This window comes from Lytechinus variegatus, chromosome 1, assembly GCF_018143015.1.
Source record: "Lytechinus variegatus isolate NC3 chromosome 1, Lvar_3.0, whole genome shotgun sequence".
NCBI lineage: Eukaryota > Metazoa > Echinodermata > Echinoidea > Temnopleuroida > Toxopneustidae > Lytechinus > Lytechinus variegatus.
In genome coordinates, this window is record NC_054740.1 from 6345820 (window position 1) to 6362261 (window position 16442).

At 34.5% G+C, this 16442-nt stretch overlaps 1 protein-coding gene across 1 annotated transcript in view; it reads right to left on the reverse strand.

The window, feature by feature from the left end:
* Positions 1–16442, reverse strand: part of LOC121415003 — a 76682-nt gene that overhangs the window by 22766 nt on the left and 37474 nt on the right. The window contains exon 13 of the mRNA XM_041608080.1: positions 2914–3030. Within this exon, the coding sequence (XP_041464014.1) occupies positions 2914–3030 (117 nt within the window). The remainder of the gene's footprint in view (positions 1–2913; positions 3031–16442) is intronic.

Here is a 16442-nt window from a genome sequence, read left to right on the forward strand (position 1 = left end):
CTGATACCAATTTCCTGTAGTCTGTGACGTAGAATACAATGATCGACCGTATCAAACGCTGAACTCAAATCCAGTTGAACGAGGCCAGTCAACATGCCTCTATCCATGGCTCGGAGGATGTCATTGGTCACTCTCAAGACAGCCGTCTCTACTGAATGGTGTTTCCTGTAGGCCGACTGGAAAGGATCCTGCAGAGACTGGTCAGCTACACATCTGATGATACGAGCAGCAGCCGCTCTTTCAATTACTTTTCCAAGGAATTTCAAGTTAGCTACTGGCCTGTAGTTTTCCAGTCTCTCCTTATCCAAGTTTGACTTCTTAAGTAGAGGTCTAATGGTAGCATGTTTCAAGTTCTCTGGAAAGACTGCTTTGGTAAAAGACCCATTAACCAACTTTGTAATAAATGGCACAAATGCAGAGAGATGATCCTTGATTAGCCATGTTGGAATGGGGTCTTGGTGACAAGAGCTCGAGGGTGACTGTTTGATGATTCTCTCAATTTCAGCCTCCGATACCAAATCTAAACTACACATAAACGGATCTCGACGTGACGGTACTTCATTGTTATCGTGAAGCTGCACAAAAGAATCACGAATTGTGTTGATCTTGTTCAAGAAATGCTCCGAGAATCTGTTTGCTAGCGACCCATCAGGTGGTAGCTGTGGTAACACAGGATCGCATTGAAACATTGAAATCAACTCATCTGTGTAGAATCATGAAAACTTAGCTGAAAACCGATAATTCTGAAGATACAAGAGTTTCTTTGACACAAGCTTTTTTTTAAGTGCTTGGAAGTTTCATTGCATATGGTGCACATCTCATGCTTCAGTGAACCCTATCTTCAAACACTGTGTACTTATATGGTTGATGATCAAAAGCTTAGTGCTTTTTCAAACTCAATAAAAAAAATCTTAGAATTAATGTTGGGCGACTAATTGTTATTCTTAGGATGGCTGGTCACATTTGATGTGAATATTTTGGACATGAAAACTTGCAATTAAAAAATGAAGAAAACAAATATATTCAAGCTATCAAAACTTAACCAAATTTATGGAATTGCGAAAAGGGTTGAAGCTTCACGGTTGAGGATTATGAAATAGATGTAGGATTATTCAACCTTCCCAAAAGGTACAAACACTTTATATCCAAATACATTTTGGTTATACATTGATTTAATATTCTTGTTATATTTTCAATATGGCAGTATGCAAACAAAATTATATACTACATGTACAAGGGCACCAAGTTTTTATATTCATATGATAAAACTGATGCTACATGTAAGCATTCATTTCTCTCTATTTTGCATTTCCTTTTGAGCTATCTTTTATACAATAAGGCTATTAAATCCAAGAATTGGGTGTGTTTTTCACTCTTTGTTGGACAAACAGGAAATTAATACCCACATGACCTTATACTATCCTCCAAATCACAAATTAATCTTGAAAGCCAGAGGCATAAGCCGGAAACACAAAGATAGAAATTAATCTTTCTAATCAGCAGGGAGAATTCATTTCAAATTCATCAATCTGACTAATTAGTCTTATTATATATGCCTTGAGGACAATCATGTCTTATTTTTTTTAATAAGAAATTAAACACGAAGAGGCACTGAAAAATAGCATCATTATATTACTACATAACAGCCTTTCCAGTTTATGTATCCCTTTCATTGCAGTTAGTAATATAATTCTGCCCTGAGCAATTAGTATTGCTATAATTTTTTCTATTAAAACTAATCTATGTAAAGAAGGAAGACTGAAATTAATATCCTTACCGAAGAATATCAATCTAATGAGATTTACCAAATGAAAATAAATATGAAAGTAGATGAAAGACAATGCCCATATTGCATACACGTATACATATTGCGAAGGTTTCACAATAAACATTGTTTTCAATGGGTGCTCTTCCCTAAAATCAATTTCATTTGAAGTTGAGTATTTCAGAAAAATCATATGCCATCAGAATTGGACAAAATTTTAGCAAATACTCAATAATGTAATTTGAATAATATTGGACTATTATTGCATTGTTCAAATGGTACAGAATAAATTGAATTCATTTAGATCTACATCTGTCAATATGCAGATGTGGTGTACAAGCTAAATTGTTCTAGAGAAAAACATCCTGCTTAAAGGAGTTCATGAAACCCTTGAAAAAGATTAGCTCGTAAAAAACAGAGAAAAACAAAGAATTAGATCTCTGAAAGTTTGAACAAAAGTGAACAAAGAAATTTATTAGCATTTGAATGTCAAGATCACTAAGGCCATGGTGATCCTTCTACTGACAAAGCAAGCAAGATTTGGTTTGTCACATGTAACTCTCCTACAGCCACTTTTAAATTTACCCCAAAACTTAATTTTTACTCATTCTAATGATAGGACAAACAATTTGTCCAGAAATAAACAGTTACAGAAATAAACATTTACAGAAATGGACAAGCTTTGAAAAAGAAAACATTTACAGAAATAGGTAGGGCAGCTGTAAGAAACAAACGTTTACAGAAACAGATCTGAAATGGAAGAACAAATGTCTTTTGGAAATAGAATAGTAATTTCCTCTGGAAATGGAGACTGTGTATGATCATGATTTTGATATCTGTAGGCCTGTATCAAATGCAAATATTCAGATTGATCTGTTTTGCTTGTTTTGTGCAGATAAGACAGGTGTATAACAGCAAGCTAGCTGCACGCTTGACTTGCACAACCTAAGAAAGTTATCTACTTGGTTGATCCATTATTAGGGGGCCGATGGTTAATTTCATTTATCAAATTAATGATTAAAGGAAGCACTAAGTGAGCCAAAAAAATGTTTATTAAACAACAAATTAAGACATGTAAAACATTGAATTGAAAAACCAAACTCTATAAAAACACCCCCAAGATCTGAGAAACCCCTGAATTCTCTTACCTGAGAGTCTGTCATAGAGCAGGGATATTGATGATTAACAAAGTCCTTCAGACTGATGCGATCCTCTTCCTTTCTACATCGCCACAAGCTACCCAATTCAGGCTTAATCAATCTACCCTGTAACATTAAAACATTTTAAAGTGAATCTATTATTATCAGGTGGGGGTGCAGGAGAGCTAAGTGCAAAATGCTAAAAATGGCCTTCATTATTTGTAAAAGAGCTCCTGTAAATTGCTATTGGTGTAAAGATAATGTAGTTGCAGAAAGACTGATTTCATGAGAAAGTCTGTGAAACTAAGTCATCTACATCTCATAACATAAACTGAACTAAGTGAAATCATGACACACAAGTATAAGGCTGAAAAACGATCACACTGGAGATGGCAAAGAATTTTTTTTGTCTATCTTCTTTATTCACGGAAAGCTAACATTCTAAAAAGAAAAGCAAGGAAAATGACATGATATAAATATTTTGAGAGGTTTCCCTTAATGATTGCACCCCCCCCCCCCCCCCATCAAAACAAAAGAATTAGCAAATTCAGGGAATTTAAAGTCATTATAAAGAAAAAAACAACATCAACTTCAAAGAGGAAATCATGTATGGCTTCTACATGTATTCATTACATACAAAGTCAAATAATGGTTGTCTATTTTTCTCCGTCTTTCTCGTGTCCTCTCTCCCTCTATATCTCTTCCTGCCTATTACTGTTTTTGAACATACATGTACATGGAAGCTTTCAATCAACAGAGGATAAAACATTGAATGTACAATAAAATGTCTGTTCTACAGAAATTACACAAATTGAGAGTATCTTTGATGTATAAAAAGCACAATTGATTCATAATCAAGCTTTCGAAATATTTTTTTTTAAATGTAACTGACCATACAATTCTCTAGAGATGAAATGTGTACCAATTTTTGCACAAAGATGAGATGGGGGGGAGTTCCACCCCTCTTTCTATTTATAGGTCATCATCATTTTTTATTTCTTCCATAATAATAACAATAATGCATCAAGATTTATATAGCGCACTTTCCATCTTGATTAGATGCTCAAGGCGCTTCAGAGCAGAACAAAAACTATTTACATATGGTCATTTTCAAACAAAAGTGGACATGGGGGTGAAAATTAAAACTTGCTAGAAATCATTAGGCTTCAACGTTTTTTGAAACAAGACATCTTAGAGTATATTTTTCCATTTCATTTACATAAAATTATTAATTACGTCTTGAGATATAGTCCAGTCAATCTAGCCAGAATAGGGGGGTGACCCGCCACTAATTGCAACACTTGATTTTCCACTGCAATGCTTTCCATGAAGGTCCCCTTAACAACATACTAAAAGTCCCAAAAAATCCAAGCAGTGGAAATTTATGAAATTTGCATATTATGCAAATTAGCCATAAAAAATTAGAAAAATAAGGAAAATAGTCCAAAAATTACAAATGAAGTGGCCAAAACAATTTAATTTGAGCGAAAGTAATGACAAATAACTGTATTCAATGTTTTTATTAAAAAGCGCCAGCGAATCTACCTAATTTGCATATTATGCAAATAAGCATCCTTGTATGGAAAAAATGTCAAGATATTGTGCTTGTTCTCATATAGACTGCTTGAAAACATTTCATTTATGTAGACATTTTTTGTTTTTTGTTTTGGACACTTGCTACTATCACTACAATTCATCACAATGCCTGAAAATTAATTTGCATATTATGCAAATTAGCCATTAAAAATAGCAAATAGGGAAAATAACACAAATATTATAAATTAAATGTCAAAAGCAAGCAATTTGAACAAACTTTCACGATGAATAAATAAGTACAATGTTTTTATTTTAAAAAGCTAGCCAATCTGCCTCATTTGCATATTATGCAAATAAGTATCCATATATGGAAAATGTCAAGAAAATTTGATTTTCTCACATTGACTGTTGTTCAAATCAATATGCTGCTATCACTAAGCATGCATATTTATCCTAATATAATTTGTATTTAAGGTAAAATACTGCAAATGTGTTCTTCACGTCCTCAAGCCAAGTTGTTAGTCTGACAAGATGATGGGATTGGCAAGAACAAAGCACAGTATTTGAAATTGGTGAGTAGTTTGTTAGAGCTGACGTCCTTTTCTTATATGGATGGGAACGACAGAAGGAAGGCCAAGAAAAGCAAACTTATGGCAGGTGAGATCTGATTAGTAGCTTCATGCAGGTTGGTTTCTTTAACAATTTCTTCAGTAGTTTGGCTACACCCGCTTGACTAAAAAATATGTTTTCTGGCCATGTCTGGGTCAGAACAGGGTTCCAGGACTTGCAGAGCAGCGTCATCATCATCATGATCAGTGGTAAATACGAAGACTAATAATCAGTAGTCTTCCAATGTAGTCATAGCATGATAACATGATATTAAGGGCTTTCAACATGCTAGTTGTTACAGCCTGGATCATTGCCAATCCGGTCAACAAATGGTGTATTATAGGCTTGTCTAGCCATTCTATGGTCCTAGTGTAGCAATTCTGAGCTTCACCAGATGCTTTAGGAGCTCAACATGCGCAAGCCTTCCTATAAAACTCTTCTTCCGACACAACTTATGTCCAGCGTCTATTAAATTGACACATCTTGTGTCGGAAGAAGACATGGGTAATGGTTTGGTTCTTGCCAAAGTCCTCTTGATTAACATTCAATCTCCTATGCTTGACTTGTCGGATTTCAGTACAGAGAGTTGTATGATTGTCCAAAGTACATGTGCATGACACTATGAATGTCAGCATTCCTCCAGACTAACATCCTCAGTCGTACCATAATTTCTGACAGGTTTATTCCTCTGTATACTCACAGTATACCAATGAGTAAAACAAAGTGGCAAACAAATCCTGGAATGGGTACACACTGTTTAATCATTGTTGGATGGTATTTGATGGGGATGTTAAGGGTGTTTCGTTATGTTGTGCCCTCTTGTTGGAAAGGCAATAATCTGGTTTAGTCCTTCATCTGTTAACGTCTACTTGGTTGTTCATTGTCTCACTGAGGAATTTCCATTTGCCATAAATATCAGGAAATTGATATTATTTGCATACGATTTGCTTAGAAACTATAGCTACAATATTTGGAGATAGTTGCCATTCTTAGGACATTCATCAAAGAGGAAAGAACAGAAAATGGATGCTTCATCCTGAAGCAGCAACTGGATTCAGCAAGAACGTCTAATCATGATTCCTGTATCTGGGAAAGATGTCTATATACACTTTAAGCCTTTATCATGACTTTATGAATGGCTTTCATGTTGCTCGTATGGGCAAATGCTCATTGGTACTCTTATAAACCATGCCCAGAGATCTCGTGATTCGAGCAAGTACTCATATTCACCACCACAAGTAGCGTGCTACAAGGACCAAATATTCGAAGCTAACAAGCTTTTATTTGTACTGGGTGTGACATCTTGTGCTGATCACTTGACAATCAAGGAGAATGCTAGCGTGGACTATACTAGCAAGAAATGCAAAGACTCTACCAAGTCAAGGAGAGAGCAAGACTTGGATGAAGCATTCAAACAGTGGGACCCATGTAGAACTGACTCATCATTGCACAACATGAGTGGGGTATCTGCTCCGGTGGTAACTGCTCATGAAAAAAGTCAATATCAACCAAGCAAGGTCATCAAGGTTACACATAATCTACGTGGAATTTTAGAGGAAAATATCACAAGTTTCCTTTATTATTTATAACATGCCGGATGCTTATTTGCATAACATGTACATTCCACTTCAGATATAGATCCACAGAGGGGAGACCTTTGAAGGACCTTTCAAAGACCAAAAATTGGCAAGGTCTTAATTTATACAGCAGTCTCCAATATCACTGAAATTTGTCATCTCTGTTGTGGAATGACTCAGAAAGACCCCTCAAAGAACTCTGAAAGACACCTGTCCTATAGAGATCTTTCAATGGTCTTTCAGAGATGTTTATGCTTTAAGTGATCTTTCAAAATTCTTTCCATAGACTTTGCCTGATCTTTCATTTATCTTTCGATGATATTTCAATGATCTCTCATGAGTCTTACAGTAATCTCCGTAAAAAGCTTGAGAGACTGCTGAAGATCATAGAAAGACTAAGAACTTTGAAAGTTTATTGAAAGACCATTGAAAAATCATCATAAAATAATTTTACTGTAAGACCACTGAAAGACTGTTTTGGCGTTTCAAAAGTTTTGGGACTCACGAGGAACATAAAGACCATTGAAAGATCTATCAGGAATCGTGAAAGACATCGGAGATCTTTGAAAGTTCATTGAAAGACCCTTGAAAGATCAAGCAAGTTTAATCGTCTTATAGCAGTCTTTCAGAGGTCTTGTTCTCTGTTGAATGGGGGTTTAACTGTTTGTGTGAGAAAAATCAAAATTTCTGGGTTTTTTTTCATACAAGGATGCTCATAATTATATATGCAAATGATGTAGATTTATTTACAATTTTTTTATTTGAAGAATTATTGAATTTGTAAAGATTACCATGAGCTTCCGTTCAATTTATATTGTCTTAAGCACTTGATTTCCAAATTTTTGATTATTTTCCTCATTTGCAAATTATTATGGCTAATTTGCATAAAATGCAAATTTTGTGATTTTCATATGATTGTCTATTTAATGACTTTTAATATGGTATTACTTTCCTGTAAGGCATTTCCATATTCCAATTTCAATAGATAATCTACTTGCAATTTTTGAGGAATATGTCACCAGTGTGTTTTCTTGAATATTTATTACATGTTAGATACTTATTTGCATAATATGCAAATGACACTACAGATACTGAGCTTAATAGTAATGTTTTCAACGTCCTTAGTGATAGCAGCATAGTAATTTCAACATTATTCAAATTTTCAAGCAGTCAATGAGAGAAAAATCACAATATCTTGACATTTTTTTCCATATATGGATGCTTATTTGCATATTATGCAAATGAGGTAGATTTGTTTGTATTTTTGATTAAAAACATTGATTAAAAATATTTATCATAAATTTCCGCTCAAATAAATTTGTTTTGGACACTTAATTTGTAATTTTTGGACTATTTTCCTTATTTTTCTATCTTTTTATGGCTAATTTGCATAATATGCAAATTTCCACACCTTGGATTTTTTGGGACTTTTAATATGTTGTTCAGGGGACCTTCCTGGAAAGCACTGCAGTGGAATATCAAGTGTTGCAATTAGTGGTGGGTCAAACCCTATATTGACTGGACTAATACAGTGAATTTTATGCAAGGGAAATTAAATGTTACAAAATGTTGATTTTTGCATTAAAATTCACATATTGCCTATCACAATACAAAATTTGTATTAGAAGCACATTTGTTGGCAAGATACAAGCTGTGAATTGTATCTAACTCCTAAATAGCAAAAAAAAATTCTGTGAAGTGTTTTTCTGAAAAAATTGGGTTTCAAAGTTTTCAAAACTGGTTGTCGTGTCACTCACGTTTTAAATGCAAAAAGTTTTCTAGAGCTGTGTATTCTTAAAATTAATTTATCCCAGTACTGGAGCAAATACAGTTTATCTGTACCTTATTGTATATCAAGTAACTTGGTCCAATGTGTTAAGGTAAAGCTAAAATTAACTGTTAAAGTTGTGTCGTGTCACTCACAATGTCGTGTCACTCACGAAATGTCGTGTCACTCACGGTATTATATTGTGTATAAAAAAGGACATCCAGTAATTTTTGAAGCGTTTTACCAGGGATACAGTCAGAATGTTGTTCCTGACATTTAGGCATATTTTAGGCTAATAATTTCCTCCATCTTCCTAATTTTACTCCTTTTTATGGAAATATTGAATTTTACATTGAGTTCATCTATTTCTCTCCTCTCCGTGGTTGCCTTGGTTTAAAAAATCCTGACATTTTTCCATTGGTGTGAAGACTCGGATCCTAATTCATATTTTGGTGAATGTACTGTGATTATGAATATAACAACATAATCAATCAACACAAAATTATGAATGTATCAAGAGAAAAACCACTATACTTTAGCAATGGACATACAATGCATAAAGGGTTGGTGATGGTGATAGTTCAAGTCATACCTAGGTATTACTCGAACATTCTCTGTCTCCATTTACAGAAATGAGCAGAAAGTTCACCTTTCTTTTGAGCAATGTTATTTCTTTGTTATACTCATAGCTAGAAAAGTCAGGGATCCTTTTTTTAAATTTGCAGAAATTTTAGTGGTAAAGTAGTGTACATGAGATATAAGAGATCACCATGAACACCAAACATTTTTTCAAATTTGGAAAAGAAAAAAAATTTCTTTTCCTTCTGATTGATTAAATCAACCTTTTCATTTGCCATAAAGCTTGTATTCCAGGACATGAAATAAACAAATTTGCAAGATAACATAAACATTTCAGGTGAGAATGTACTGAGATTTGATAGAACATTTTGGATATTGCTTGAAGCAGCTACATGCCATGTTCAGAGCAGATTTGCATTTACAAATATTCATTACAACAAAATGATGCATGTTCATGTAGGTCCCAGCAAGTCCCAACTGAGACCGCATTTTGATTTGAGCAACTTTGATGGGTTGCCATGTACCAGTAGATCAATTTTTTTTTTTTTGGGGGGGGGTACCCTGATAAGAACAGAGCTGGACCTCGAGGGGAAAAAGCTATTGAGGTATAAAGGGAGCCTGGTTGGGATGCTGAATTGGATTTTAGTGTGACATCCAAGGGCTTAGAAAAGGAAAGGCTAATGACTTGTAGTTGTAATAGTAGCAGACTGCAAGAATCGGGTACTGACTGCGTCTTTCACCTTGTGGCTTTCCCTGGATTCCCGTGGTATGATATATGATCAAAATAATGAAAACAAGATTCCAGCTAATAGCAAAGCTCTGAATTTTGGTAGTGCCTACATGTATTGCCTTGGGAGGGTCCACATACAAGCAGTGTTCAGGAGAAAACCTATGCTTGTTGAGTTGAATTCCCAAGTTTCTCAAGGATTTGCTGATAGTCCATCTGAAGTGTGCAGCAACGTGATTGTGGTTTGGTACCAAAAAAGACATTGAAACTGCCATGACCTATTTGGACAATGCCTAAAATATTAAAGGAGGATAATATTGTAATCCAATATTTCAAGAAAGAGGAGTCATACACGACATCATTGGCTACCAGACCATGCCAGATGATGTGAATGACTATTGAGAATACCTTTCTTACAAGAAAAAATTATTCCATCCGTTGTGGATGCTGAATTGTATAAACCCGTAAACTTTCATATACAGATAGGGAGAAAGAGTTAAAGTTTTGAATGATATCAGGCCACAAAAAGAAAGTTTGAGTTGATGTCAATACCTTGGTACCTCATAACATCTCCTTCAAGTGCCCCCTCTCCTCTAAAAGGGAGAGTGGTAGAAGCCCGAGTGTGACAATGTGGTATGGTATAGGGAATGTGAGTTGATGGGCAAATATGACCATAACCCAAGAATAAAACATCAGGATGACATATTCGGAACTTTAAAGAAAGCAGTTATTATGTAATCAAGCTTGTTTTTTGGTTAATGGTATTTTACTCTTCTACATCATGCAAAAAATACTTTCAATGTTGAGATAAATGTTGTATTTTTGCACTTGTCGTGTCACTCACGTTTTGGATGTCGTGTCACTCACGGTATATAGGAGGGTACCATTTTCCATAGAGAAGGTTTGATTGATTTTGACTATATGTGTTAGATAGGTAAACTATTTATGTCCATTTACTGGTACTCACAGTACTCCATGACAAGTACTTGGGCACGAATCCAACCATATGTGTTAGTGGTCAGAAACCCATGTCCAAAATTTGTTGTGTCACTCACGCACCGTTTTTTAATCATATCTACTAAACGAATTGTTGAATTCAAATCAAACTCGTAGTGGCCCATGCCAGTCCTACTTTGTATATAATATAGTAGTTATGATTGATTCATAACCTTTAAGTTTGAAGATATGAGCCCTTAAACCTCTCCGATTGTCGTGTCACTCACGTTTGAAAATGACCATGTACATGTACATATCTGAACAATAAGTCAATGTCTATCAAAAAAACACTTTTATCCAGGTATGTTTTCAGGTTGCCCTTAAAGGTGGTCACTGAAGACTGGGTTTTCAAACTGTGTGGAAGAGAATTCCACAGGCTAGGCCCTGCATGAGCAAAGGCCCGCTCCCCTCATGATTTCTTAGCAACTGGAATTTGTAAGAGATTAGATGAGGAGGATCGTAAATTTCTTGAGGGTTGGTAATGATGCATCAAAGACCTATTGTAACTGGGGGAAGTTCCATTGACTATATGATAGATATGTCCATCATTTCTATTGCATGTACCTCTGTGTTCCAGTTTAATAATCACTTGATGTGCATTGCACAAATAATCTATTTCAAAACAATTTTATAGATTCACTGAATTGAATGGAAACATGGGAGGCAGATGCTGTAAGCAGCATTTCAATCAAAACAACAATCTGCTTTTTGTCGTTATTTTGGCTTTTTTAAAATACTTCCGGTAGTTTTTGTTTGTCGGGAAGAGGGGGGTTCCATGAAAATGGTCCCGTTAATCCTGTCATCTAACATTCACTCAACTGAACGACATAAATATTAGAAATATGAGACATGAATGCTTCAAGTAATGGAATTAACATTGCATTTATCTATACCACTTTACGCACAGGAAATGTTTGTTACTATTTTGTACGTGCCATCAGGCAGCAGAGTAAAATCAGAGAAGACACCATCGATATCAAATTCATTTCAATTGAAGCAGAATAATGATAATAATTATAATGGGTTGTGAATGATCCTACAAAGAGTTGTTACTCATCCAAATCAATTTCATTATGGTACTGGCAACCTAGCCAAATCACACTGCAAAAACTCTGGTGTTTATTTAACACCAGCCCGGAATCTATATATGTCCACACCAGAGAAGTATTGAAACAACACCATGGGGTGGCACGATCTGACCAATGCGGTCAAGCCTTTCATACCGTACGCAACTCGGCATTTAAGTGCGACTCTAAGTCATACTTAAATCTTTGTGAAACACCCCCCAGTTTGGAATCGAAACAATGCTGTTTTGATACTAATGGGTGGTGTACAAATACCTTTCTGGTGTTAGACCAAAACGAAACTGGTGTTGTTAAACATTTCTCTGGTGTGGACATATAGATTTCAGAGTTTTTGCAGTTCATTATCTAAAATGCCTACCATAACATGTATGTATTTGTGCATACAATTAAGGGGGAAAAAGTGTGCTTTACCTACATGTACAAAGGAACAATACATTCAAATCCTTAAAATATATGGGGTTGATGGCTTTCCATATTTAAAATTATTATCAATTAGCATCAATCAATCACAACTCCTAGGGGCCCTGGTACATGCTATTCATCCAAACTGTCAATTTTGAAGTAATCTAACAAGGAGACTCTTTTACACAGCACAAAGTTCAACTTAATCATATGCATAAATTCCTACTTGCATGCATATAAGGAAATAATAGCAGATTGATATTATACTCAGGAAATACATGCTACTGCAAAGTCATTGCCGAAATATTAACAGCATATCTAATTATTTATGAAACAGTTTCCTTGCTGTCTTTGATTTTTCCTGAACATGAAATATTAATAACTTTGCTTTTGATGATGGGATAAATCAATTTCAGAATTTCATGAATTTGGAAGATTAAAAGCTTTTTATGTATTAAACTGTTAGGTTAACATATTTTCTAATACCCAGAGTATTTTCCCACTTTCCCAGGAAGATCCTGCTTCGAATCAGAAAAATATTAATAATGTAATCACAGTACATATTTCATTACTAACTGAATTCTTTGAAGTAAAGAAAGAATTAAAGTACAAATGGTGAAAATTTGAATGTACTAGACACAAGAAAGATTACATCATTCAGTTTCGAATTTGGTTGCATCTGATTGCAATTTCAAAGTTCTTTCTTTTACTTCAAATTTCACTCAAATATTTTTTAAAATATTTATTTCACCCTTTTTTACAAACATTTTATTAAGTAATTTCTTCACTGCATACAAGTGTAATCCTGCTGACAACAAGCATGATGCTGATCAAGATCCTACTCAATGGCCCATTTCTGAAGTCAGGTATAACTTAGACCATGGTCTAACTCTGGGCTAAAAATATGGGAAGCCAAAAGTGTCATAATCTTTGTTGAGTTGTATGTCTCTTATATTTACTGTGCTCTTTCCTGATTCATCGATGGTGAAGATGATCATTTATTCATACCTCCTAGACAATGATGAATGATATGAGAGCCAAATGAGCTGAAATATGATATCTCTGCTGTTAGTGATTTATGTAACAATTGGCTATCCACACTTAAACAACAACTTTAAACCAGAGTTTAAGTTAACCTGACTTCAGAATATGGGCCTATGAGTTTGTGAGACATTTGAGTTATAGCCAAAGCAATATCTCTTTTAAACTGGCATGGAATCAAGCTTTGAAAGAAAAGAGAAATCAAACACCAGTGAATATGGAGAGTATGATTCATATTTCTGTTGTGATGGAATCAATACAACATCTAGTATTACATGCCAATGGTTATCTAGATCAATTGAATTCTTTTAGAAGACTTGTTCTTCCAATTAGCACATGATGAACAGGTTGCATTTAGCTAATAATTATAGAATGTATTTAAATTGTTAAAAGTGCACTCCTAAAAGGAATTGTCTACATTTTTTCAGCTGACCAAGTATGATTTCTTACCTTATCTGAAGTCGATCATTGAGAAATTATTTCTATATTTATACTCCAATATTCTATGTTTAGAATTAGTCTATAAAATCTTGGAACATGCGGGAAGGGAACCTGTCATATTGCAAGCAAATGCGAGTAGATTCTAATGCAAGATTATCACTGGTCAATGGAAGAATGACCATGACCTCGAAGTAAATACCTCAGCTCCCATACCCCACCTCCCAATTTATTCTATAGATGAGTTTACATTTCATTAGAAATTTCATTATTGTGAAGACTCCTTTAATGATTCAGTGTTCTGAGAGTTGGTGCTTTAGATATTTACCTACTTTGTATATTAATAGCTGGGACAAAAAGAACTAGTTAATATACACCAATGTTCGATTATTAATTCCAAATATCCTGTAATACTCATTCGAACAAAATTTGTTCAAAAATAGAAGACAAATCAAAGCCAGAGATTTGTAAATGAAAAATATGCTCATCTTTAGAACCAATGAGATTGATACCTTTATGTAATGCTGCCCAAATAAATGTCCATAGTCTATTACTAAAACATTTTTTATTTTAGAATCCACTGGCTTCCAATTGCCAAGTGATTCTCTTTAAGATCCTCCTCATCACCTATAATTATAGTCTAGGTGATTGGTGAAAAAAATGTTCAGAAAATGGTAAAAGCATGAAAATTGGCACAGAGGTAGAGTAAGTTATTCTAATCACTTTTAGCAGGGGGTGCCAACGTGAATTTGCCAAACATAGCAACGGTTGCTAGGTAACATATTTACCTTAGTAACTGAGCTTTATTAGGCTTAAGTAACATTTTCATGAGCGATGTGTTGCATGAATTTTAATCTAAAGCATGTTCCTTTGTATCACAACAGTTTTGATCCATTTATTCACAGCAACGGCTGCTAAGGGACCATTTTCCATAGCAACAAATTGTTTATCATTGTTCAGATGAATATGATCAATATGATTTACTCAGAATAGCTCAGAAATTAACTCTGGCCCATAGATTCCTCATGTGATGAATTTTTTCCTTAGGAATACCTGATAAGCACCATAGCAACGGTTGCTAGGTAACATTTTTCCACAGTAACCAATTCTTATAGGGTATTTTTTTCATGATCATAATTCATATGAACCATATCTTTTCTATTAAAGAATTTATACATTAATCACAACAACCCATGAACTATTATACCATGTATACACGCCCATGCGAAATACCAGATGGGCTATTCCACGGTTACTCACGTTACATTTGGAGACACCTTGACTCATACTTGGAGCTGTAACTCCATTATTATTGATAGGAACTAAACATCTCCTTATCACAACAAAGTACACAGTCTGACTATCCTTTGTATAAAAACAAAACTTGGGAAATTTTATTATGCTCCTGGCAAATCTTTGGAATGTGTCGGTTACTCACGTTACATGATTTGGACATGCATAAAATGAAAAGTCGACATAAGTTAAAAGTCTCCTCATACAAGGCTTTTATGAAAGTTGATTATATCCATTTCAAAGAAGTATATTAGGGAGACAAACTTTGTATATAATTAAAAAATAAAGAACACATGGTTTGTACTTGGGGTGCAGATAATGTGGTTACTCACGTTACGGTTACTCACGTTACATTTTGTCCATGTATGGTTAACAACACACATGTCATTAAAAATTCAATAATGTGTGTAAAATTCATTGCTAGGAACATCAAAAAGAGATTTTATACCAAAAATTGGAACAATTGCAGCTTTATTAGGGAGTAGGAGGGAAAAGTATGATTTCGCTTACTAATTATGCATAAATTAGCATAATCGCTTAATACCAATTTGCATGAAATAAATTACTGTATAGTATTGTAGATTATGTCCAAGACAACCTGCACGCAAATTTTCGGCGTGATCGTGCGGCCAATGGCCGACATCTCAAGGGGGGCCTGAGAGGCCCCAACCCCCCCCCCCCCCCCGGCCAAATCAACTCCTAAAATACCCCGGTCTAGATAGGGTTACAGGTATAAAGGGCATTCAATGTGTTGTTCAAACACTCTTTAAAGTTTGGTTAAATAAAATCAAGTCTTACTAATGCACTCTCGCATAGTGAATACTTCTACTGATATTCAATTTTTTGTGTGATTGTATGACCACTGATATTTTGATGAACAAAGAGTCACATAAAATAGGTGTACCCTCATTTTGCTTCTAATTAATCAAAAATAACTTCACAACTCACCATGAGACTTAAAACTTGACATCCCACAGAAAATGTTACCTAACTGAATAATTTTTACTGGTTACTCACATTACATGATGGTTACTCACGTTACAAAGTTACTCACGTTACAGTTTTTCTTCATCATTTTTATAAAAAATTGTACTTTTTAATGATTTTGATAGTCATCACTGTGTCAAAGATTGTTTGAAGGAAGAGAATTTAAAATCCCACCAATTAACTGTGAAGAATTTTTCTCTCAGAAAACAAAGTCAGTTTTTTCGGTTACTCACGTTACATCACCTGAGCAGGTTGCAATATTCAGTTTTGAATGAGTACTACAAATTTACTTGAAAAGCTGTTGTGTATTTTAAGTAATTTGACTCTTCTAAACTTCAGAAATATATAAAGTGGTATGTTATTGCAATAACAAAATGGTAATAAGGCATATTTCATTTTTCACTATTTTTCTTGTATTTTGGTACAAAATGGAAGACACAACTTTTGACCATTTTTTTCCAAAGTATACATATGAAAATAAACTTTTTATTTCTTGTTCC